The 24,504-nt window shown below is 38.8% G+C and overlaps 3 protein-coding genes across 5 annotated transcripts in view; 2 read left to right on the forward strand and 1 right to left on the reverse strand.

Annotated features, from left to right (window-relative positions):
• The window catches only part of LOC143355583 (protein expanded), a 143,813-nt gene extending 132,632 nt beyond the window's left edge, over window positions 1-11,181 (reverse strand). The window contains exon 1 of one of the 2 annotated variants that reach the window (XM_076790532.1): window positions 10,574-11,181. The gene's annotated coding sequence lies outside the window, so the exon portion shown is untranslated. The remainder of the gene's footprint in view (window positions 1-10,573) is intronic. The other variant, XM_076790531.1, reaches the window with a different exon arrangement.
• Window positions 11,182-12,303: 1,122 nt separating this feature from the next.
• On the forward strand, window positions 12,304-20,290 carry LOC143355891 (WD repeat-containing protein 26). Of its 2 annotated transcripts, none has more exons than XM_076791064.1 (11): window positions 12,304-12,757; window positions 13,135-13,374; window positions 13,957-14,116; window positions 15,056-15,226; window positions 15,432-15,605; window positions 15,966-16,151; window positions 16,225-16,491; window positions 16,579-16,724; window positions 16,809-17,017; window positions 17,107-17,301; window positions 17,599-20,290. In XM_076791064.1, exons 1-11 carry the CDS (start codon window positions 12,744-12,746, stop codon window positions 17,652-17,654), a joined length of 1,818 nt encoding a protein of 605 aa, XP_076647179.1. In that variant the 5' UTR covers window positions 12,304-12,743; the 3' UTR covers window positions 17,655-20,290. The 2 variants fall into 2 exon arrangements, with proteins under 2 accessions (XP_076647179.1, XP_076647180.1); XM_076791065.1 differs by having other exon boundaries at window positions 13,138-13,374.
• Window positions 20,291-21,690: 1,400 nt separating this feature from the next.
• Tbcc (Tubulin-binding cofactor C) lies at window positions 21,691-23,962 on the forward strand. The gene is made up of 4 exons (XM_076791066.1): window positions 21,691-21,753; window positions 21,882-21,923; window positions 22,218-22,459; window positions 22,580-23,962. Exon 4 carries the CDS (start codon window positions 22,739-22,741, stop codon window positions 23,765-23,767), a length of 1,029 nt encoding a protein of 342 aa, XP_076647181.1. The 5' UTR covers window positions 21,691-21,753; window positions 21,882-21,923; window positions 22,218-22,459; window positions 22,580-22,738; the 3' UTR covers window positions 23,768-23,962.
• Window positions 23,963-24,504: the final 542 nt, after the last annotated feature.

Here is a 24,504-nt window from a genome sequence, read left to right on the forward strand (position 1 = left end):
AGTATATTAGTTTCGTTTTCACATATAGATCGGCGAATTGATCTAAGAAATTCAATACTGATATATTTATCAAAAATATCATAATGAAGGAGCGGATTTTGAGTGGCACAAATTTCCAAGTCCAGTAGATCGTCAAATTCAAACTTCAATTTCTAGAATCAGAATTGGGCACTCAGAAATAACCCATTCATTTTTGTTAAATAAGAAAGAAAATACGATTTGCGATATATGCAAAGTACCAATTAACATAAACCACCTAATAATAGAATGCAAAAAATATGAGAATGAAAGGAAAAATGCTAAGTTGCCTAGATCCTTACCCATTCTGTTAAGTTCTAAGGAGTATATCGCCGGTCTTGCCAAGTATATCAAGGATACAAATATGTATAATATATTGTAAGAAAATGTACCGTGTTGCTAATGACATTTGATGATGAAGCAACATTAAATAATTAAATTATATATATATATATAAATCTGTGAATTTAGAATTTTAAATATTTCGATTCCGAATTTTGGAAGATCGAAGTTTCCGTTTCTGTTTCAGTTTACTTGTTAATTTCGTTTCAATGGATATGTGTGCGAAATCCCAATGCAAAGGGTTCTATGTTATCTTTGAACAAAATATCAAAAACTACGTGCAAACACGCGAGAATCGAAAAGCTCGTCCCTAGTTTTCCGCGTGCGGGTCGTGGTCCGCGGAGGGATTCCGCGTCCGTAGTATTCGCGCGTAAATAACGGGGTGGTTTGCGGGGGGGGGGAGTCACGTACGTAAATTCAATCGGGAACGCTTACCTTCAGCGTCATTTAAATCAAACGAAATTCCAACGTGCCCCCGCGAGAGAGGAGCTGCGCTAACTACCAGACTCGCAGCAACAATCAGCGTGCCTGTGTACGACGAGGGGCGAGGTGGGGGTGGGGCGAGGGAGGGAGGGGAAAAAAGCTGCGGGAGATGCAGCTTCGTAACTTGGCAATAAATTATAAATTGTGACCAGGCAGGCGGTGCTCGTCGATGCATTATGGATCGTGCACCGGGATTATGCAGGTCGGACACGACCATCTCTCCACTGTAAATCCTACGTTACACATACAACGGACGAGGCTCGTAAGTCACCGAATACACACGACCGAAGAAAATGCGAATCCTCCTATACGGACACAATTTTCTCTCGCGGAACCCGCCGCGGCAAAACCATGGCCGCGCGGGCCCAATCAGAAGACGCGAAACGTTCGGTTAATCGAACGGTGCTGTTTTGATGCTACGAGTATTTGTTGCGCGCAGATACCTTCGGGTTTATAACAGAGGTCATGGCTAAGAACGTGTACTGCAGGTACATATTGTGTCATATTATTTGATTTGTGTGTTCTCCAAGCTGAATACTTAGAATCAACCACGATCGAAGAATAATCGAAAATCCACGAATTTCTGAGAACGTCCGTGCGTCAACAAAAACGTACCATTTACTCCCGCCGACTGTCGGATCATAATCTTAACCCTCCGTAGGTAAGCATGCTTTTTGCACCTTCCGTGGGCAAGTTGGGTCGTTTATGTTCGCGACTAATTTTTGTATTGTCCTAGGCTTTCAAGAATCTAAACAAATTCTGGAATGCATATCGAAGTCTCTATTTTAATATGTAATAGTTGCAACATGAAAGAAATTCCTAGGTTGTCCATGGAGGGTTGAAAATCTTCCAAAAAATGAAAAGAATGTCATTGTTGAAACTGAAACTGGAAAGACAAAATTTATCATACTCTTTTAACCCTTCTACATCCATGATATCCTAATCGAATTTAATTTACCGACCAACAGTTCAATAAAAATTAATATTTCGTGGCGCAACAAATACATCGGTACTATTATTGTGGATATTTATACGGTCTTGACGAATTTTCAGCCGTGTGTATTTCACGACGTCGACTTTATTTACAAAAGTTTTCCAACTTCAGCTGAACGCTACCGTAAAGTCTTGGTTTTATCATCAAGGCCATAAATATAACAGATAAAAGTATTTTTCTAGGAATCCGATATTAAACTTGTCCTTATGTAACATTGGTTTCCACCTCGCCAGCGTACTTTTTCAATACGCGTCTACGTGTTTGCTGACGAATTCGGTAACGCTATATGATCGTTCGAAGCGAATGAATCACGACGACAGTCGTCGGCGTTTTCAGCGACCGAGGATTACGCGCGTTTACAGACCTTGTAAATTAGCCCTCGGTAACCCGCCGTCAGATAACACATGCCGCCATGTTATACTTTTATTTTTTTCTTTGCTTCTCTCGAGTCCCATTTCGTGTTTCTTCTTTTAACACTCTTCTTGTTTTTCGCTTTAACGTGTGCTCGTCCAAGGTGCAACATCGACGTCTACATTATCGACTCGATTTCGCTTTTTAATTCTCCTCTCGGTCAACAACGCGGTGTCGCGTAAAGCGAACCCGTACGCGCGGCGACATTAATATTCCCGCGTTTGAAACAACCACGTTCGACGTCTTCTCCTTTCCCGGGCAGATCACCCAGAATAATTGCGTCTGATAAGCTGGACATTTGTACGGGCTGCTTTTATCAGACTCGCGGATCTGATCAGACTCTCGCGAATTCTGACGAAATCGCGATGGCGGATCTTGGCGAAATAAACCTTCGAACGAGGCGAAACATTTCTCTCGCTTCCCGAATAATATTTTCGAATGCTTTGCTCTCGTAATTGCGTATTCAGCGAGTGCAAATTAGATGTTCTCCTATTAGATAAGAATTGTGGGTCGTTGTTTATTAATTCAAATTCAGATGTCCCATCACGATCGTATGTGATTATTGATTTTCCTTCTAATTGCGGTTGTATTATTATTTTTAACGTTTTGTTATGCTCGTATTTCATAACTCTGAAAAGTAACACCGTCTCATATTACTGCCCGATTTTCTACTGGGCCCGATTTGCTTCCATTTAAAAAGAGTAAGAAAATGACAAACAATATTTATGTTTACACAGCACGTTCCATATGGAATTCCTTAAAGTTTGATTTCTCCGTTTATATCTATTCTGGGAATTGCTAGATTAAAGAATAAAATGAGTATCCTACGCTCTCCTCTGTTACCTCACTGATACGCTGGTATCGATGTTATGTTTACTCGCTCTCCTACGTTCAACGCTAGGCGGCACGAGAGAAGGCCCGGATACTAAACGTTGCGGAATTATGCCTACTGCGGCGGGTTATACCCCAAGAAGCTCGAGAGGCCTCGAACACCGAGGAGTGTAAACATAACACGGCATGTCTCCTGGACGATACACAACGCTGGCAAGACCCGTGCTGTTGACATACATCGAGAATTCATTGTAAGTGAAATTTTGGTCCCGAAATTGCCATATGATACCGAGACGTTGCTGTGTACAGTGAATTTCTGTGTAGCGAATCGACGGGGATTTTTCGAACTACCAAAAGATTCAAAGGGGAGGAAGCGAAACGGTACCCTCTCCTCTCGTTGCTCGTGTTATGAGCCCACACCCAAGTATGACTCATCACATCGAGATATAATTATGATAATCGGGACACCCCGTGCTCGCTCGGCCGTTCGCTCGCGAGAATACCCGCCCGTTGCGCATTTCGAGAGGAGGATAGGGGAAAGGAGGTTGGTCGGGCCCCCGATCGACCGGACCCAATATTCTCCTCGGTGATTACGTTTCCATCAGGCCGCCTAACTGCCGTGGTTACGAGAGAACGGAAGCATGTGTTAAGCCAGAATACATCAACTGTGTCCGTGCCGAAAATTCGTAAAAGCCGTTAGCACGGTATACCGAATTTCCTTGGTCGCGGCCGCGCGACTGAGAATCGATCATCGATCGACGCTTGATCACCGATACTGTTATCAGGTGTTCCGGACTCCTGCCGGAAGCATGTAATACCCTCACGGCTGTTTCTCGCAAATTTCCGGGGCCGAATCTTCGGGTTTCGACTTTTGATTCTTCGTCTCGATATAAAATGATTGTGTTCGTCGGAACCTGACGTTCAAAATGGAGCGATATAGTCGGCGGAATTCGCTGAACGAAAAGCATATCAATTAAAACAGTTGACTGCCGAACAAATACCCTCCGAAAGAATGTAGCCACTACAATCGAAATTGCAGAATTAATGCTCATCGCAAGGATTACTTCTAGAACTGTTCTAGACCGTACAAATCCTGATGAAATCCAGTTCAAGCAACTGTATTATGAACAAAATTAATTTTTCAAAATAGACGAAAAATTGTGTCACCCTCGTATGACCGAGATAGCGGTCAACGTGTTAACAGATTGTATGCATTTATGACAAAAACTAACAGGTTAAGAACATTAGAAGAATTTGCGTTTCTTGTTATGCATTATTTAAGATGACAAACACAGAAAATACATTTTTACCTAACCCCAGTTTCTTGCAATTAACTTCAATTCTTATTTTACATAAAGATCCGCAGTCTACTTATTAAAAAATATGAACCTCTGATTTTATAGAGTTTGCGATTCAATGAGTGTAGCTAGTACAAAAAGGCAGTTAATTATCTTACGTGTTTCTATACAAGGTGTTTGGTGGATAAGTTCTGCCGCGCTCCACCAACCCCTGAGGAGTATTTGAATCGTGGAAGGAACGCGTCGACCGTAGACCGAAATGATAGTTCGCGGGAACGCGACAGCGTTGCGTAACGTTCGAGGAGGGTACGATAAGAAGAAAAAAAAAGACAGCCGATATTTACGACGGACTTGGACTTAATTAGACTTTCATTTCGCGTCGTGATCCGCGATCCCGCGTTACCGGTTCTTACGAACACGCTCGAACAGATCCGGCCGAGGCAGCGATCGATTATAACCGTGAAATAAGAGAAAGAGAGGCGAAAACCTAGAGGTGAAAAAAAGTAGAAGCAGAGAGGGGGGGTGGTGGTGGAATACGACTGAGAAAATAAAAAGGTAGAACCGTACAAACGGGAGAAGGAGAAGGAGGAGAGCGAAGATGGCCGAAGGCGAAGACGAAGACGAAGACAAAGACGAAGACGAAGACGAAGACGAAGACGAAGGCAAAGACGAAGACTGGTTCCAGACTTTATGTATAGAATCTGGACTGTGTAGCTACCGACGACCATCTGTCGTCCGACTAAAGATACTAATCTTCAGCGCTGAAGAGATAAAGGGCGAAGAGGGAGATCGCGCTTTGTCTTAGCCGCCCCTCGGCATTCCTTCGTTCGAGGCAACTCCAGCCCAAGAATTATAATCACCCCGCGGTATCCTCCGAATATTTAGACCCTCGTAGGCAATTTTTACAGCTGAACCGAGGAAGACGGGCTCTGCTCCGGTCTCCGCCAGCGGGGACCGGAGAAAGGAGCGGGAGCGAGGGTTGCGGCCTGCGCCGAACGAGAAAGAAAGACGGGAACAGAAGCACCTGCGCGCGCGTTCCGCCTTCGACCACATTCTTTGTGATTTCCTCGGGAGAAATAGCTCGGAATCCTGCCGACCGCTTTCGGCGCGTGCACGTTTGCGCGCTATTCTAATAACCGTAAAAAACTCGAAAGCCTAGCCGCACGAGAAAAATGGACTTTCCACGAGCCGCGCCCGGGAAAATTCGTGATCCACCGTGACGCCTAACCGCAAAGATACGACGCCCTCGGGGAACTTGAAGGCTTCGTTCTTTCATCCTTGGAATGTGCGCCTCCTTCAAACGCTATCAGGAGTGCGCTCGTGTCTCGAATTCATTTTCTCTGAGATATCGATCACCGTGCTATCAGAATAACGATTTTTATACTTTCAGACAAACTATTTTTCGGGCCAGTTACACGAGAATCTTAACCTTTCCCATGTCGAGCCACACTTGGCATTCACTTTTGCGCCAACAGTTATTTAATTTGGTTGCTTAGTAGCGCCACAATTTCATGGTGCGTGCCAACAATGCTGTTCCGCGTAGGCTAGCACAGCTATGGGAATATAAATGAATTGTACGAGGCAAAATTCCGAAATGAAAGAGAACAAATATTTCGGGCGGCGGAGGCTTAAGAGGCCGACGAATTCTTCTTTTCCGCGAGGGATGTTCCGCAAATCCCTTCTGGTATTCCGACCGAGCGCGCGCCCATTTAACTTTCTTCCGGCGGCCGCGTGGAGTGGAAACGGAGGAAGTGAAAATATGTTGGAGAGAATCGTGGCCACGGTTGGTACGCCGCTTCCACGAAACGCCCTCGGATCGGAACTTTAAGTGGAGCCTAGAGAAATGATGGATTCCAGGCTAGGCTGCTCGTAAACTCACGATGAGCCTTCTACGCGGCGCTACTTATCGTTAGGACAGAATCGTTATTGTGCCTCGGAAATTATAAGAACGGAGACGGGGAGCCGGCCGGAGAAGCCATCATTCAGACATTCCTAACTGCACCACGGACGCCATACAATTGCCTCTCTTCGATATTTACCATGAATCGCCGCCCAGCCTATACGATATTCTCGATTCTTTCTCTTTCTTCGAGGAATACGGCGCGTGTAACGCGTGCTTCAAAATGACCGGCACTTCCTGCACACCCTTTCATGCATTAATCATAATAATGACAACCTATTTATTACACCGAGTCCAATAATAACAGAGGATAGAGGAAGGAAGCACAGGAGGTTCAGCAAGTACGACTAATGGCAACGTTGAACCTAATCCGACCGATCCGTAGAACAAAGGATTGTTTTGCGACGCTACTGTTACTCGAGCAGGCGAGCCCTCGTCGAAGAACACCGGACACGAATTCCTTCTAGCCCTTCTTTTTTCCCCCCTTCGCCTTTCGAGATGAACCACCAGAAAGAAAAAACCGGCTATCACGTACGACGACCTATCGTGACATCATCGCAATATTATTCATTACGGTTCTGGTATCGTATATAGTTAATCTCGCACACTCCGGCATGCCTAAACCGTACGTGACACAGGTAGCTGATCTCCCTGGACCAAATTTTCTCTTTCTCTCCCGGTTCGCGTGGGAAAAATCCTCGCAACCACAGCGAAGAAACATCGGAAACCATTTTTCCATTAACAAAATTCGCGAAGTAAAAGTTGCTCAAAATGGCGAAAATAAACGTCTCCGAGAACGGAAAGATCAGTAAAAATTGCACAGACATTGTTGCGATGTCTACGAGTGTTTCGCGGATTCGCGGCGGAGTCTGGTCCGTAGGTAAGGGGTTAATTATGTGAATAAATCCTCGCGTGGTTCGCGAGACGCGCGTTTAATGTCGGAGCACCGTTCCGGTCGCGCGAGTTATGCGGTATGCGGAATACCACTACCGTAGGAGAAGATTTTGTTCGCGGTTGTAAGTGAAAATACGACGCCGCGTAGCAAAGGTCTTCGGACGTTCCCTCGGATGCCGGGCCGAGGCGAGGGATGCCCGGATATTATTTGCCCTGGCGCAGGCGGCCGGCCTCCGACGCAGCCTCGAAAAGTATTTTGCACGGGGGGCGATATTTACTCTGGACAAACACACAAAAGTGCGAGGCGAGGCGAGGCGAGGGTGAGAGAGATGCGGAGGCAACGCGGCCGGTATGACACGGGGAGCAATAACTTACGATATCGTGAACGCTTGGTCACGCACGCAGGCACAGTCCGCGCGTCGCGTCCATGCGGTTTTACACGGAACGAAAGAACCAACCGGGTACCCTCCTCACCATCTTTTTTGCATACCTACGCGGCGGCGGCGGCGGCAGCGGCGGCGGCGGCGGCTACGCGAAATATACGAACGAGGGGGTACACGGGATCATTCTACGAAACTTATTACGAAAGTATACACAACGTTTCTGACGTACGCGACACGCGGGACACCAGCAAAAAGGACGCAGCGCCAATAAAGACGGCTGCTGCTGCGAGAATCCCGTCGGCTACATACACGCTGCGGATGCTACGGATTTTTAATGCACGCGAGTCGTGGAAATACGACTGGTGCGACAATAAAGAAATTTAGTACTGCAAACGTGACCTGTCCCATTAATATGAAATTCCCCCTCGCCGTTTAGGGGGCCGGCATTTTCTGCGATTTTTCGTGTTCAAAAATTTTGCACGTAAAAGTGAATGCTTACACGGGCCGGTATAGGCGATATTTTCTCATATTAAACCGCATTAGAACCGTGTAATGGCGCGAGATTGTCGCAGCTACCGTTTTTGCTACGTATTAACATTCAGCACGGCGAGCCAAAGTTGAAGAGAACGCCGCGTCAGGGAACCGTTCTGTCTGCCTACAATCGGGCATTTCTGTCCTATTACGGTTGCGCACAGCGAAATCCGAAGTTTGTTCTGCCGCATCGAAAAGACGAGCATTCTCGCCACGTACGTAAACCAGATAGAACAGAACGCGTGTACGAAGTCATAGCGTTAGAATTCTCGCTCGGAAGATCGCAGATAGTTCGTACAAACGACAGTTGGCGTTGAGCAAACCTAGAATTTCAAATAATAAATATAGGAAGCTTTTCAAATAGTTTTTAACCCTTTGCACTCGAAGCTATTTCAACTCCAAAACGAAACGTTTCTTCCGACCTAGAATATTTCCCTTTACTGAAGTGTTTAGTAATTTATTAACTACAAACAAATTGAATAATGTAAAAAATATTTTGAATAATGATACAGCAATTTTTAGTGGCGCCTTACAGTCGCCATTCGAGTGCTAAGGGTCAATTATACGCTCTATATATAAACTCAATTTTCCCGGTCACTATCACCGGAGCGTATATATACGCTCGATTTATTTTTTCTTATAATGCTGAAATATGAGGTCCTTTTACTTGTAGTCATTTTTGTACCTAAATATAATTAAAAAAAAAAAAAGTTTGGTGATAAAGGCCTTCTTTTCATACTTCCTTGTGATGCAAATGGGTTAAAGGACGCTGCGATTAGAATGGTCATTTCTCAAAAAATTGCCCATACAGAAAATGTCGAAGATACAAAACTGCTAGAGATTCAAATACCGCGAACTTTAATCGCGATAAAAAAAAATAGGAACGTTCTTTTTTCGAGTATGCAGTGTAGTATTACATCGTAGAAGCGTAGCGCCATAACGTCGAGAATATGCGAAGCTGATAATTCCTTCAGAGGTATTGTCGAAATGTAGCCATAGACGTTTACCCAGTCGGAGAAGTGTGGCCGGATACGATTCAACGTACCGCGCCGAAATTACTTTTTCGAGATATAAACCAGAAGAAGCTAACCTCAACAACACTGGATACACGCGGTCGAATGCGCGGGTGCCGCGAGTCAGAATGCGCGCATGCGCATCCACTGTGGAATGTGCCCCCTCCCTGCGGGCAACCTCTTCCCGTCCCGCGACCAGCGATGGACTCGAGACGCGTCGAAATATTTCGAATATTATTCGAAATTGAGAGTCCTTGGAGAGTTGAACAAATTTCTCGGTACAGCCTCAAATCCGAAATATCTCGACGCTTACGAACACGCTAAACAGTTTCGAAACGTCGTAATGCGTACGACGAACAAATTAAAAAGCAATTACCACTCATGCTCGCTCGCGTACACGCTCGAAATTACGAATATAATTTTAATATCGACTGAGTTTTGTCTACGCGTTTCTCGATTGAACGAGTTCATTACACCGCAATATCAACGCGATCCCAGAATGTTATGTACTATTGTTGCACCAGCGATTCAGCCTGATTTTCAAATTTCATTTTTCTAGATTCACTCTGCGATTCGAATGTTACTCGAGGAGCTAAGCATCTTTTTACGATCGAATCGCGAAAAAACGCCGCCGAGAGAATTGAATACCCATCGCTCCGCGCGATTTGCCCTTGCCTTCCGTTTCCCTCTCCCCGCCGGCGACCCTGCGCAACCCTTCTTCGTCGCACTAAAAGCACACGGCTCATTCCACTCGACGACGTGCTGTCGTACGGTGGCCGTCGAAATGTGCATACACAGACGCGTACGTATATTCGAAGGCGTACGTCCGCCACGGAGAATTCCTTACACGCGAACATCGCGCGCATGCATACGACTCTTCTTCATAGACGTAGAAGCCCATTTAAAGTCGTGCTCTTACGTCGATTCTTACAAACTCATCCGAGCCACCGTAACAAAATTAATATTAACTAAATGTGCGTGAGGACCCGAAAATGTCGGATCGGCCCGACCCGTCCCGTACATCGAGCACCCGACATTTTCGTACTCCTTTAATATGGCAGTTTTTGCCAAACAAGAACATTTTTGTTCGAATGCAGATTGTTAAAAGGACAATTTCTCATATTCCGGGAAAATACGAATTAATGTTTTACAAATTAATTAGCATCGATTTCTCACGTTGGTCACACGTAACATCTCTTGGCACGATTCCATATTTTTGGAATCCGGAATGTGTTGATCGAAGACTGGGAAGTAACGTAGCAGCCGTCTATCGTAATCTGAAAAGGTCGCGATTGCCCGCGCTTTTGAAGTATATGGCGTCACTTGGAGAAACGTCAAATAACTCGACCGTCGAAAACCACGAACGCAAGTTTACAGAGAAACGATTTTATCGCCGCGTAAAACGCGTCATTTCTTTGCATTCGCGTGAAAAAAAAAAAAAAAGAAAACGTGACATTGAAATCTGAGGTGCTTACCACTTCTTTACGTTTCCCGGTGATTTATATCGGCGAAAAGAACATCCCGACGACGCACGTAATCCGGTTAATCCAACGAACACAAAGGGGGGTACTTTAGGCGCGCAACAAGTGGTCGTAACGAATAAAAACACTTTTCAGCGAGAATACTATAAAATACACAGCACAACACAAAAATCGCACGTTTGCCGCCAAAATTTACACGACTCCCGTAATCTCACGTGATCTTTAACGAATCCCTCTCCTCCCTGCCTCTCTCTTTTCTACCTTTTCTTTTTTTTTACTGGTCACACGTCGCTTACACCGCAGGAAAGCCGTTTTAACGGCATCGCGAACGACATTCTTGCGAAAAGAAAATCCGTCGGTTGCGTTGGTAAAGCGTGAAACGTGCGAGCACGCATTAAATATTTAGGACACAGTTCTGCGGAACGAAGATCTACGGAGACGCAGAAACCACCATCACAACGTACTGCACCGGCGGCCGGCGAGTGACTGACTAGCGGCACACGCCGGCTGCCGGCTCCCCATAGTCGACGAGCTAACCTAACAGTGGAATCCACTTGCACCCCACGAAGCTACACGCGAACTGCATCAACTATTGAAGCGCGCCGATAGCAAAATATATATATAGACTGCGGATTTTTATGCGGAAGAAACATTTTCTGGATTAATTGGACGATACAAGATGTAGGTTTGTTTCTTTCCTTAATAAGCTCAATGAATCCGAAATAGTACAATCACATCTTTGAATCCTTTAAATGTTTTTACTGTTTTGTAAATCGATTCATATCGATGATCCTCGATCGATTCCTATATTTCATTGTGCAAATTAAACGACTTATACAATTCATTTCATTACATCCGCATGACCGTGGATGTTATACTTCTATCGTAAATTGTTTATTGCTTCCCGGTTTATTTTTAATAACTATGACCACTCGAGGTATACGATTGCTACATTATCTGTTCGATGTTATATAATCTTACGTTCATTGATATTGCTAAACAATCGTCGGTGTAATACTATACGTGAGTAGATGGAATGTATTTGAATATATCAACATATTTATATGGAATAGAGAGACTGATAAACGTGTGTGTCTATAGACCAATGAATGTTAAAAGCATATCATTTAAAGTATTTAAGCTTAAAGGTTTACATTATTTAATTCATCGCATCCTTAGCGCTGCTTATATTACACTTGTACCGTATTAACATGACTCAAAGATAGACTGTAGTAAATTACGTTTTCATTACGTACTCGAATTAAATGCTTAATATATCAGATAAAAACTAGTCTACAGATCTTTATGAGAAACAAAAATTTTCTTCGTTGATTCTAAGAGACAGGAGCCAAATACAAATATCTTCCTCCCTTTAAAAATTGTATAGAATTCGAAATAATACATCGATATCCTTAAATTTTTGTAATCTTTCCACTTTTTCAGGTTTTACCTATCTATTTTTCCCATAAATTCATATAATCCGCTGTCTAGTCGTAACATAGCGTTAACAGGTCGCATAAACTTCGATTCTACGATTTCCCCGAAGCGATTGATTTAGCGTTTGAAAGTTTATTAAAGAAATTCCTTTCGAAAATTCAAAACGCCCGCCACACGTGGCTCCAGCGGATAGGTGGTGTCATCCTACGGCGAAGGCCCCAAGCAAACGGGTTTTGCAGGTTTAGAAAGTCAACGTATGTGAGCGGACATAGTGGGCGCCATAGTCAGCGGAACTATCTGCAAAGAAGATCAGTGTGACGTAAACGACGATCTAAACAAGTATCAGCTGTGTAGCAGTCATTGTTCGTATCCGTTTTGGCAGACATACAAGAATTCTGTTTTTCTTCGTTTTCTGATCGTCGGGCAGTAAAGTCCGACAGAATAAACGGCAGACGCGTGAATCGGGAAGACAAGTGGAGAAAAAAAAAGGGGGGAGGCTACGAGTTTTCCGTAGAACGCAACCGTGGCTGCGTGCGTGCTCCAGCCCCAGCCCCACCAACGATCTTAGGGACAATAATCGTGTGAAAAACGGGGCGGTACGCGCATAAGCCTGGCCTCGAGCGGCGAGTCGGACGACGGTGGACTCGCTCCGCCACCGCGCAAAAGGTCCCGTAGTTCTCTCCCGACTACCCTACGACCAGCGGACGAGCACCACACCGATCCCGAGATGGAAAACTATCGGTAACTCCAACCAGGCCCCTAAACGTCGTGATCGCGTAGTCAACACACGAGGGGGGCCTACCCCCTTCGTAACGACGCTTTCGCGTGTATCTCGGTTCCTTCCGAAATCTCAAGACGTGTCGCAACGTCCGATTCGTTTCATGCGCGGTTTTCTTATCTCTTTTCATGCTCGTATCGAATTAATCGAATCATGTCCACTAGTTACCTGGTTCGCACGAGATCAGAGTGTTTTAACGTTTTGTTCAAGAAAAAAACCAAACAGTTGGTTCTTGCGTCGGGTTGTTTGAAACCGTAACATGTTATGCCGGCACCCATGTATGCGTTAGCATCGTGGACCAGTCATTGCTATCAGGGGTAACGTTTCCATGTGTACGTAACAGCGTAATGCAACAGCAGACCTCAAACGGTGGCATTTCCTCCGGACTTCAGCAGAATGGAGGTACGGCTGACTCCGGTGGACCACATGCGAATGGCAACATGATACCGGAATCGGACAGTGACATCAATGGTGTGAATGGAGAAACGAATCAGAACTTAGGACCTCCGAAAATAATGGACAAAACAAATCAAGACATTGTGAGACTCATTGGACAACATTTGAAGACAGTTGGACTCGAGTATGTAGTCAATATCATTTGACTCCTATATGTGACTATGATTTGTGGAGAAATTCGGGTTTGCATCGAAAAACATTAGCGTACTGTACACGCTTTGGAAACTGTATTGCATTTAACATAACAGTTTTAGTTTGCTAATAATTCCTTCATTTTTGTTAAGGATTTTCAGTGTTTCTTTGTTCCTTGAGAGCTCTTTGTATGTATGCATTTATCAGAACTATTGTATTGCAACCTATCTGGACTGCATACTGTGTGGTGGGAGAAAGCTAATTATAGAATCTTGAAATATAGTCACTAGTATCTGCAAGTTATACTTGCTTTATAATGATGTAGGCAATATAAAAAAGCTATATATGCAGGTGTATAATTATAAATTGTATTAGTAACAGAGCATAATGATATATTATTTTCAATTTAGTGTTCAAAATGTATAAAGATTGTTTACTTGTTTCTTAGTAGATTTGTTGGTTACCCGGTCAAACAGAACTATTCTTCCAACAAAAACGAAATAGCTAATATGTTTTTAGACCTACACAAGTTTTCTAACTATTTAAAATTGATAAAATAAAATGTAAATTTCAGTCGAACAGCGGATCTTCTTATGCAAGAGTCAGGTTGCAGACTGGATCATCCTGCAGCTGCAAAGTTTAGACATCATGTTATGGATGGGGATTGGACTAAAGCAGAGCATGATCTTAACGAACTTAAATCATTTCTAAATGATGCAAGTCAGAGTCTATTGGTAAAAATCATTATTATTCAATCAATTTAATTCTACTAACCCTTTGCAAACGAAGAAATTCAGAGTTGACCACTCTTGTGAGGTTTATTTGTATTTTCACCAACGATTGCAATAAAAAAAATTAGGTTAAACTTCCGAAAACGTCCATGCTCCGAATTGGTTGAAATTTTAGAAATAGGTTCTTTTTCCACTAAAATAGTGATTGTGAAAAGGATTTTTGGCGACTTGAAAAAATCTGTTTTATAAATTTAATGTCATTCCCTACCTTACCGCCACAATGTAATATAATCGCCAAACTTTTTAAAACAAATAATGACTGTACTTAGACATCCTTCCGCCGTCTAATGTTTTGGGAGAGGGGTGGCAACCAAACCCTTTCCACATCAACTGAACTAACTCAAACCTACTCCGATCTCTCCAGATATCAATATCTGAATTTCAAAAACGACAGAACCATAACAAAAATAACGTCTCTCAGGCAACAGAAGTTACTGACTTGAATGAAGTTCTTAGAGAGATTTTATTAGTCTACAGAGTATACACATTTGATATTTTCTATTAATTGCAAAAATGAATCTGCTCCACTTTCTTTCACCTCGCAACGCTATAATAACTTGCACGTGTGGTCAATATGGGCATCTTTCATAATTAGCGTGTTTTACAACTTTTGCGTCGGTAACATAGGGATTGACACTAAAATGGTGTAAACAGATTTTTTCAAGTCTCTAAAAATCCTTCTCGCAATCATCATTTTAGCCGAAAAAGAACACATTTCCAAAATTTCATCCAATTCGGAGCATGGACGTTTTCAGAAGTACAGTCAGAAATGATATTGAAATCACACGTACATTTTATGTGTAAAAAAGGAGTTTGTAAAGGGTTAATTATGTATAACACGCTTATATATACATATGTTGCATTAATATTCATCGATTACAGGAGATGAAGTTCTTGTTACTAGAACAGAAATACTTAGAATACTTGGAAGATGGATTGGTAGTAGAAGCAATACATGTTTTACGCAACGAACTTACACCCCTAGGTCATAATACAAATCGTGTCCACCAATTATCTGCATTTATGATGTGTAGTGGACGCGATGAGTTACAGGTACTATTAAACACAATCATATTGAGAATGTTATATATATTGCAGGAACACACATGGTGTAACGTGTACTGCATATTTTGTTGCAATATAGCAACTGGCTACTAATAAATTCATTAAAAAATTGAATCTTGTATATGCATAGAAATTTCTGAAACTAACCTGCTACTGAAAATTTGATCACTAGCAAATAGACACTTGTTAACAGACACGAGCAGGCTGGGATGGCAAAGGTGCAACATCAAGGGCGGCCTTAATGGACAGACTACAGAAATTCCTGCCACCTTCCATTATGTTACCACCGCGTCGTCTTCACTATCTGTTGTGCCAAGCTGTAGAGATGCAAAATCAACAGTGCACATACCACGTAACTCAAACCCAGGTACTATTTATGCATTTAATTTTTAACTTAACTTCGGTATTACGATTTTATTTCAAACTTTCATGCGACTCTGGATTTTATGCATTAATGGCAAAAATGAATACGTCCAGCACAAAATTGAAGACATTAGAAAGATTAATGTATATTATTATATTATTATCGACTTCTTAAAGTCATTAACAGAGAAAATATAAAAATCCACAGTCTAATAATCGTGAATAACGGAAAATCATTTAGTTGTTTTAAGAATCTAAACAGTAATGCATTAAGTGGAAACTGTTACTCAACGGATTCTCTTGCATGAAATATTGTATTGTATCTATATTAATGCGATCATAATTGATTTGTCCCGGTAATTAGACGACTTTAGAGAATGTGTCACTGCTCGTGGACCATAGTTGCAACAAAGAACAGTTCCCGTGCCATACTATACAGGTGCTGAATAATCACAGTGACGAAGTGTGGTATTGTAAATTTTCTCCAGATGGTCTCAAGTTGGCCACAGGTTCCAAGGACATGACTGTGATTATTTGGGATGTTGATCCTGTAAGTAAATTATTGCACATAATGAAACAACATATTTGCAACTGATTAAATAACGAATTTCTAATGAAAACAGGAAACATTAAAAGTAACTCATAGAAAAACGTTAGAAGGTCACACTTATGGAGTGGCACTAATCGCTTGGAGTCCTGACAGCAGTCTTCTAATTGCCTGTGGACCCGAAGACTGTCCAGAACTTTGGCTATGGAGTATTGATCCACCCCATTATGAATTACGCGCAACAGTTACCCAGAGCACTGACGATTCACTTACGGCTTGCGCCTGGTATCCTGATTCGCGTAAATTTGTGGCAGGAGGACTTCGTGGACAATTCTATCAATTTGTAACATATCTATCAAGTTTATTTCATAATGCATACCACTTATAGAATTAAAGGATCTTCAAACATTCATTGGTTATGTTATTTTAGGACTTGGAAGGAAACGTGTCAGAATCGTGGGAAGGAGTTAGAGTGAAATGCTTGTGGTGCAAAAATGATGGGAAGACTGTCCTGGCTGCTGATTCACATCATCGAATTAGAGGATACAATTTTGACGACTTATGTGACTTCACAATGTACGGTTACATTGAATATTGTTTGTTTTATGCTGATTTCTGTGTTACTACGGTATTCGTGAAAACATGAATATAATATTATAGATTGCAAGAAGACCATCCTGTGATGTCATTTAGTGTAAATAAAACAGATCGACTTGCACTTTTGAATGTAGCTAATCAGAGTGTAGATCTGTGGGATCTACAAGATAGATGCTTAGTAAGACGTTTCCAAGGTATTACACAAGGACATTTTACAATTCATAGTTGTTTTGGTGGTGTAAATCAAGATTTCATTGCTTCTGGTAGTGAAGGCAAGTTGTATTACTGTAAATGCATTATACATATTCGTTTGGATTATTAGGTATGATATATACACATGTGTTACTTACTTTCATTCCAGATACTAAAGTATATGTGTGGCATATCAAGAGGGAACTACCAATAGCAACATTAACAGGACACAGTAGGACAGTAAATTGTGTTTCATGGAATCCAGTATATCATCATATGTTGGCTTCTGTATCAGATGATTGTACTGTGAGAATATGGGGTCCCAGATCTTCATCTCCAGAGAAAGCTGAAAGTGACAAGACTGGTGAGTTTATTACAATTACTGTTTTGTAATTGTAATAAAATTTGTAATTGTAAGTGTAATCTGTTTGGATCCAAAGAGGTGCGCGAGAACCCGAAAATATCGGGTTGGGACGGGCCTAGAATGTTATTCGGGATCGGAACGGGATCTCGAAAATTTGGGGATTCCCGAGCATATTCGGATTTTCGAATGTATCGGGATTCTCGTACACCTCGAGTTCTCGTACGCCTCTATTGAATACAAATAGATACGCGATTATAAGAATATGAATTAGTAATAAGATTTTGTTCAAACTTTTAGTACCATTGGAGAGCAATTCCTCAAATGATAGTGGATGGCATGAAATGGTATCGTAGCGAACTACAGTGCAACAGTGGGCCCATCATTTCATGGTGTTCAAAAGACTGTCATATTGATCGTCACATTGACTTTTTCCTGCCCCCAGCAGCTATCTCTTTATGCCTCATTACTGTAAGTCTGGGTAAATGACTGTACAAGAGTAAATGAGGGTTACGTTAGCATCAACTGCTAACTAATTAAAAAAAAGTAACTAACAAATCGGACATTATTTGAAAATCTATTTCTTTTTTATTGACGGATTTTATATGAACCCATACAATCCGTTTGCCTGTTAAAATTGAATTTGAATAATTTACTGATGAGAGCTAATGATTGAAAATAAAGAACAGCATAATAATGTCTACTAGAATAGATTATGGCAGAATAGAAATTCAACAAATTCCGTCTTAGCATTAATGTAATGAAACAAATTAATGTGCATTAATAAGAACATTATGAAAGGCAAAATTTGTGATTTTGCGAAAATATAATAGAATATTTGTTTTGACAGAAACGATGTCAAATTTAATCTTTCCAAAAATAAAATGTTGTAAATAACAGTTTCATGCTTGATGGATTTCTAATTAATTTTTTAATCATTAATAAAGGTGATATTACTCTTATTTCTCATCACAGATATAACTGCCATCATACAATGATACTATGTGTTTCAATTCACATGCCGATGTCTTGAGATATGTTAAAAAGCATAGAACTAATATAAGTACTGTATGGAAGAAAATTTAGTTTCGGTAGAATAATTTGCAATGAGAGACAACCGAGGTAAATTGTGAACTTTGCAAATTAACGTGTTAGACGAGATGTATAATTTCATACACAATTTCATCAGAGAATTAAAATGCTTGATAATTTAATTTTAGTAAGAATTAAACTCGCTTTGTAAGTTAAGCATTAATTCGAAAATTAGTACCTTTCTTAAATACTGTGATTTCATATTGAGATATACGCACTTGGTGTCAAAAATTTACAAATAATTACATTTGCCTTAAAATTGCCAGCTTGTGAAAACTTTTAAATAGTGTCTCTAGACTATATAGATTTTGAATATTTACTTTAAAGCATTGGTCACACTTAATGCAAATCAAATGTTTTGCATATACAGCGTTCTTTTCTTATTAATACAACCGTTATTGAATTCCATTATTACCAAGTGATAAAAATTGTCATTCATAATGTAATAATGTTTATAAATCCGAAATCAAAAGCAAGCATATAACTCTATGAATAGTTCACAATTTAAGCATACATAAAATTACAGCATCTTTTGTTTTGCTGCACTTATTACATATACCTGTATGTGATATGTACATTATATTTCTGTTCTGATCACATCAAATCATTACAATCAATAGTGTTCCATTTTTCCTAAATGCATTACTGAACAGTAACTATACCAAAACGAATCGATACATGAATACATATAACGAAGTAATATGTTGGATGTTTTGTTACTGAAAAACATAACATCTCGAAGCATGATCATCAGTAACGAAATAAGAACGAAATATTACATTTTTTAAGCCTGGTAATGAACAGTTAAAAAACAAAACTAGAGGTCTCACAATATATCAGAAGCTGTAGGGTATATGTGTACAAATACTATCAGAACAAATAATACTATAAATACATTTACATAAAAAGAAAATGTCTGTAGTTTATGCCCCTGAAATTATAGTGAGAGAATATGATGTCAATCACTGTTATCATTTGCATTTACCTCTGGTGCCTTAGCACTTTATAATCTAAAAGTTTCCAGCATTTTCCAATAATTTCAATTCACATTCAATTTATATCTTCACGCAATTTGCAATATAACAAATAATATATAATAAATTCTACCTAAAAAGAAATACACTTAAATAGCATTCAAGTTCAGTGTGCATCATCGTCATCAACTTTTCAGTGATATTTTTCGTTTCACTCATAATATTGACAATATAAATATTAATTGTCTCTTTGTAATTAAGTACTTTTATATTTTTTTGTGAGACATAGAAAAGCAATAAGAAAAATTCTTAAAAGTCTTCTTTTTTATAAGACTAATAATAATACAATAACTCGAGATACAAAGTATGCCATGTTTGACAAAATAAATATAGAAATTTGCATAAAATATTAATCATTTAAATTATTTTATGTAAATAAGGGGCGAAAATATTTACAAATAAATCTGCAAATTAAAGGAAAGTAATTTTATATTTAATTTATAACAAAAAAAATAAAAAATAAAGAATTCAGATTAAATAACTACTTCTTAAACAGTATTATATTGTGTTAATTCATAATAATAAACGATTTTTAAATAATTTTGGACCAGATGTATCAATGTTTTAAAGGATATAATGAACAGTAATAATACTTAGGCATAAAAGAATGATATATCATAATGTAAAACAACTTGAGTTTTCGCAGTGCAATTGAAGTGTCTATTAGAGCAAGAGATCCAACTAGATCATAATATGATTCAGCTTTATCAAAAAAAAAAAAAAAGAAAATGAAAATAATAAAATTTGTTTAAGAATTTTTATGTATATTATTATTATTATTCTATATTACTTTCTTAATTTATTAGGTTTTACATTATTATTTCATATGTACATAAAATGATAAATATATGGTTTTACGAAAAGAACTGCCGTTTGTTATGATAGCAATGAGTGTTTGTTCTTAAAATATCTGTTTTACGTATTTCATATTAAAAAGATTGTGTAACACTAGGCAATACATAGTAGTATCGTTTTAAGACCAATAATGCATGGATTACGCGCTTGTGTTACTTATAATTTATCAAAAATGATACTTCAAATAAATTATAAGGAGTCAGCCAAATGCGTAAATAAGTAGTTACGTTTATGTATAGTACATGTAATAGTGAACATTTCCTATTTTTCATAAATGAAAATATATTTCGTAACTTTTTCAAATACAACATACATTATTTAACAAGTTATTTCAGTAAGGCACTGCTTGTATTATTGCAGATTGAAGTATTGTAATAAATCTAATAGTAGATTGATGTAATAATAATTGGAAATTAAATCGTATGAAAATTCATCAAAATTTTGATACAAAATTCATACATCACTTTGAACATTTAATATATTAAATAGGGATATGCAGTTATTTCTTGTACAAATCACCAGAAAGATCATCTTAATGGTTATTTTTTTATTGCTGTGTAATGTAATGAAATGTACTTGAAGATACAGTCTTAATTAGTATTGCTTTGGAAACGTGTTCCCTACTTGTATATTTTATCTGTGCTTACGTATGTACGAAAGGCTGTATAATAAATATTCTTCTACAATTTTTAACTTAGACTGTTTCCATAAGTACGAAGGCCTGCACTTTTTCCAAAATATGTACACTATTAAATTAATATTACGATTAGGCACACGAAGCATTATAACTAGAAAAATTTTCTTGTGATACCATACTCCTGTACAATTAACTTTCAAAACTCTTAGTGTTCCCGTAATAAGCGAAAGAAATATTAAACTAAATGTTACACAATAATAAACTTTAAACTATTGTATATATTCACATTTCATTACAATAAACTGAAAGAAAAGTTTATCCAAGGTGTAGCAAATTATTTACTTTATATATTACATGTTGTTAATAATCACTTTTTATTATTTTTTACTTGCAAACTACAAAACAAGATTTTAACCGGTGCTTGTTTGCAAAAAGAAGCTAATGTTTTACACAATATCATATTTAACTGTTTAGAGCATGAGAATAATTAAGTAAGAATATGCAAGTGTAGTGTAGTCAATTATCATCGTAAACTGCACGATATTGATAAAATTTTGTACAAATTTTTCAACATATGTGTAATTGGTAATGTGTATATAAAAATTATATTTTGAAACAGTTTTATTTTTATGATGATTATAAGATGAACGAAAGCGTTTCACGGTTGATATTCGTTATATTTCACAGTTTAGTTTTTAAATTTCCCGCTGATTTTATCGAACGATCTAGTGTCCTTTCGAGAGTTTTGCACAACGTGACTGCGAGCCGGGTAAGATATCCCTTCCCATCGCACTTGATCTCGATGTCTCGGTCTCGAGACGCACATCATTCTTTACGGTATTGATGATTTCCATTTTAGGAAATCTTGTTATTAAGTAGTATGCTTCATAAGCAACCAAAATCGTCATTCCCTACTCTAAAAGGTAGCCTGAAAACACTTCTTTTCCTTGAAATCTTATTCGCAGGTGCATCGTACTCAGTCTGGCGCTGCATGAATAGGTCTCAAAGTAAGTCGCACATCATCTTTCGTGATTCCTTTATGTTTTTAGGTTATCTCTACCGATAGCTCATGTTAATGTATTGTGATTTGTAGTTACTAAGTACATAATCGTACGTATCAATTCGTATACAACTTTAGTGAAAAACATAAGAACTCGATGAACAAGTTTAATTGAAATTTTACGCAGTTTATTGAAGTTTCATTCGAAGTGTCACAAAATGATGTCATTCACAATAAATAAGGTTTTTTCTAAATCTTTCTTCTGTTAGTCAACTATTATGCTCATACAAACCTTCGTTAGATTGCAGGTATTATATGCACCAAAAGTATCCATACATATTAGAAATATATTATACGACCTGTGAACAATTGTCTGGAGACAATACATTAAGATTGCATGACATTTCTACGTGGAAACAACAACGAAATGAACAGTAGATCTTCATGGAGTTCGTGGGATGTTCAGATTTTCTATCAGGAAGTGGTGGTTCAAGAAGTTGTTGCCTAGAAACTCATTATTCTCATGACAAATATTTACGACAGGTGTGTACGCATCTTGACATAGATATCGTTTACAGCGTGTATAAATAAGATACCAAGTTTCTCAAAAACTATAATATTTATGTTCTTCATAGTTTTATAATGATGCAAATGTATTTTTAGCCCTTGTACAAGAAATCTGCAAGTATAAAAGACCAGCTCTGTGATGTATTAATATACGAATGTGAAAGTAAACCTATGCTCGTGAAAGATAATCAGTGTTTTAAACTTAACATTATAGAAGATATAACCTCTACTGCAAAATAGCATTCAGATAACAATATGGATCCTTCTGGTCTGATAGAAGGAAGTTTACCAGATCGTATTACCAAACGGGATCGTGAAAGGAAAAATATTATAGAAAGGCGGAGAGAGGAACGGCAATCGTTAGCTGTGGAGTCAGAACAAAGTAGTTATTTCAAAGACGCTTTTTATTCGTCATGTAAAAAGATCAAAGAATTGTTAGACGATGCATCTAGTGCTCCTACTTCAGCTCTACCTGGTATATTCGATAAAGTGAACAAAGAAATTCAAACATTGAAAAACTATTTATCACAATCAAAAATGTTTTTAAAAGTTTACGATATTAGAAGAGCACAAGAGAATTTACAGTTACTAGAAAGTGAAGCCTCCGATTTGGAACTGAAGTTATTACCTAAGAAGAAATTTGGTTTTAAGAATAGACGGGTTGTGAAGAAAACATTGGATAAGTCGCATGATGTAACAGATGGTTTAAAGGACTTAAAGATCTCTGAAGGAATTGTAAACGGTTCTTCAAAACAAAATCACAAATTGTCGAGCAAGTATGGTGATAGTGCGTGTATGCTACTGGGAAAAATTGATGAACAAATAGTTCTCGATGCCGAGAATGTAAATAAAAACGATATCCTTCTTTCTGATCTAGTTCGCTGTACAGTACGAATCTATGGCACACCTAGTACTTTGCATATGGTTAATTTGAAGCAATGTACTGTATTAGTTGGGCCAGTACCGTCATCTGTATTTGCTCACGATTGTAGTGAATGTGTATTCGCTTTTGCGTGTCAACAACTTCGATTACATTCTTCGACAGATTGTACTATTTATTTGCATGTTACGAGTAGATCGATCATAGAAGATTCTACAAATATACGTGTAGCGCCTTACAACTGGTCCTACGAAGATCAAATGAATCATTTTAATCTAGCAGGTCTTGATCCAAAAATGAATAATTGGAATTGTATCGATGATTTTAATTGGTTATCTAATGAGATGCATTCACCAAATTGGAGTATTCTCGAGCCGGAATTGCGTATAAAAAATTGGGATTAAGTAGACATAAAAAGGCAAAAACTCTTAAACCACGAAATATAAAATTCTGTTTTTGAAAAAATCTTTTTAAAGTTAGATATTATGTTTGTTATGTAAATTATTTATGTGCATACTTCGCTTTTTCACAGAAATTAAACTATGTAAGTGTTTTATATACTTACGGAATATTTAATAAAATCGCTGTTTACGAATCATGTACATGCAATATATTTTTGCAAATTCAAGCACACCCTATAGGTAACAAATAACAAATGAAGAATTTGTTTTTTAAATGAAATGTAAATCGCAACGTAAATTAACAAATTTTTAAGTATAAGTTTTCACAAAGAAATTGCAACAAAAATTACTTTTAGTATTTGAACACCTTCAAGATCATTAAATTTTTTTTCTTTTATCACTACGAACTAATACGCTTCTATTATCTTACTGTTTATATTTGATTTAGTCAAATATTTTAAAATTGAATCTATAAGTGATAAAAAATACAGAAAATCATTATGAATATTATAAACCTAGATTTGCCTGAGTGGATATTGCATTGTAAGAATTTGCTATTATCTGCTATGAGGAAATGAGAGTGCTCACGCCCGGGGTTTTAATGTCACCATCTTTTCTCACATCAACTTTAGCATGGAACAAAACCAATTTCATTATTGTGGTCTGTGGCATAATGCTTCGTGCGACCACAGACGATAACTCGTCTGTGGTGCGACATTACCACAGATCCGAAACTGATT

This window comes from Halictus rubicundus, chromosome 7 (assembly GCF_050948215.1).
Source record: "Halictus rubicundus isolate RS-2024b chromosome 7, iyHalRubi1_principal, whole genome shotgun sequence".
Taxonomy (NCBI): Eukaryota; Metazoa; Arthropoda; class Insecta; order Hymenoptera; family Halictidae; genus Halictus; species Halictus rubicundus.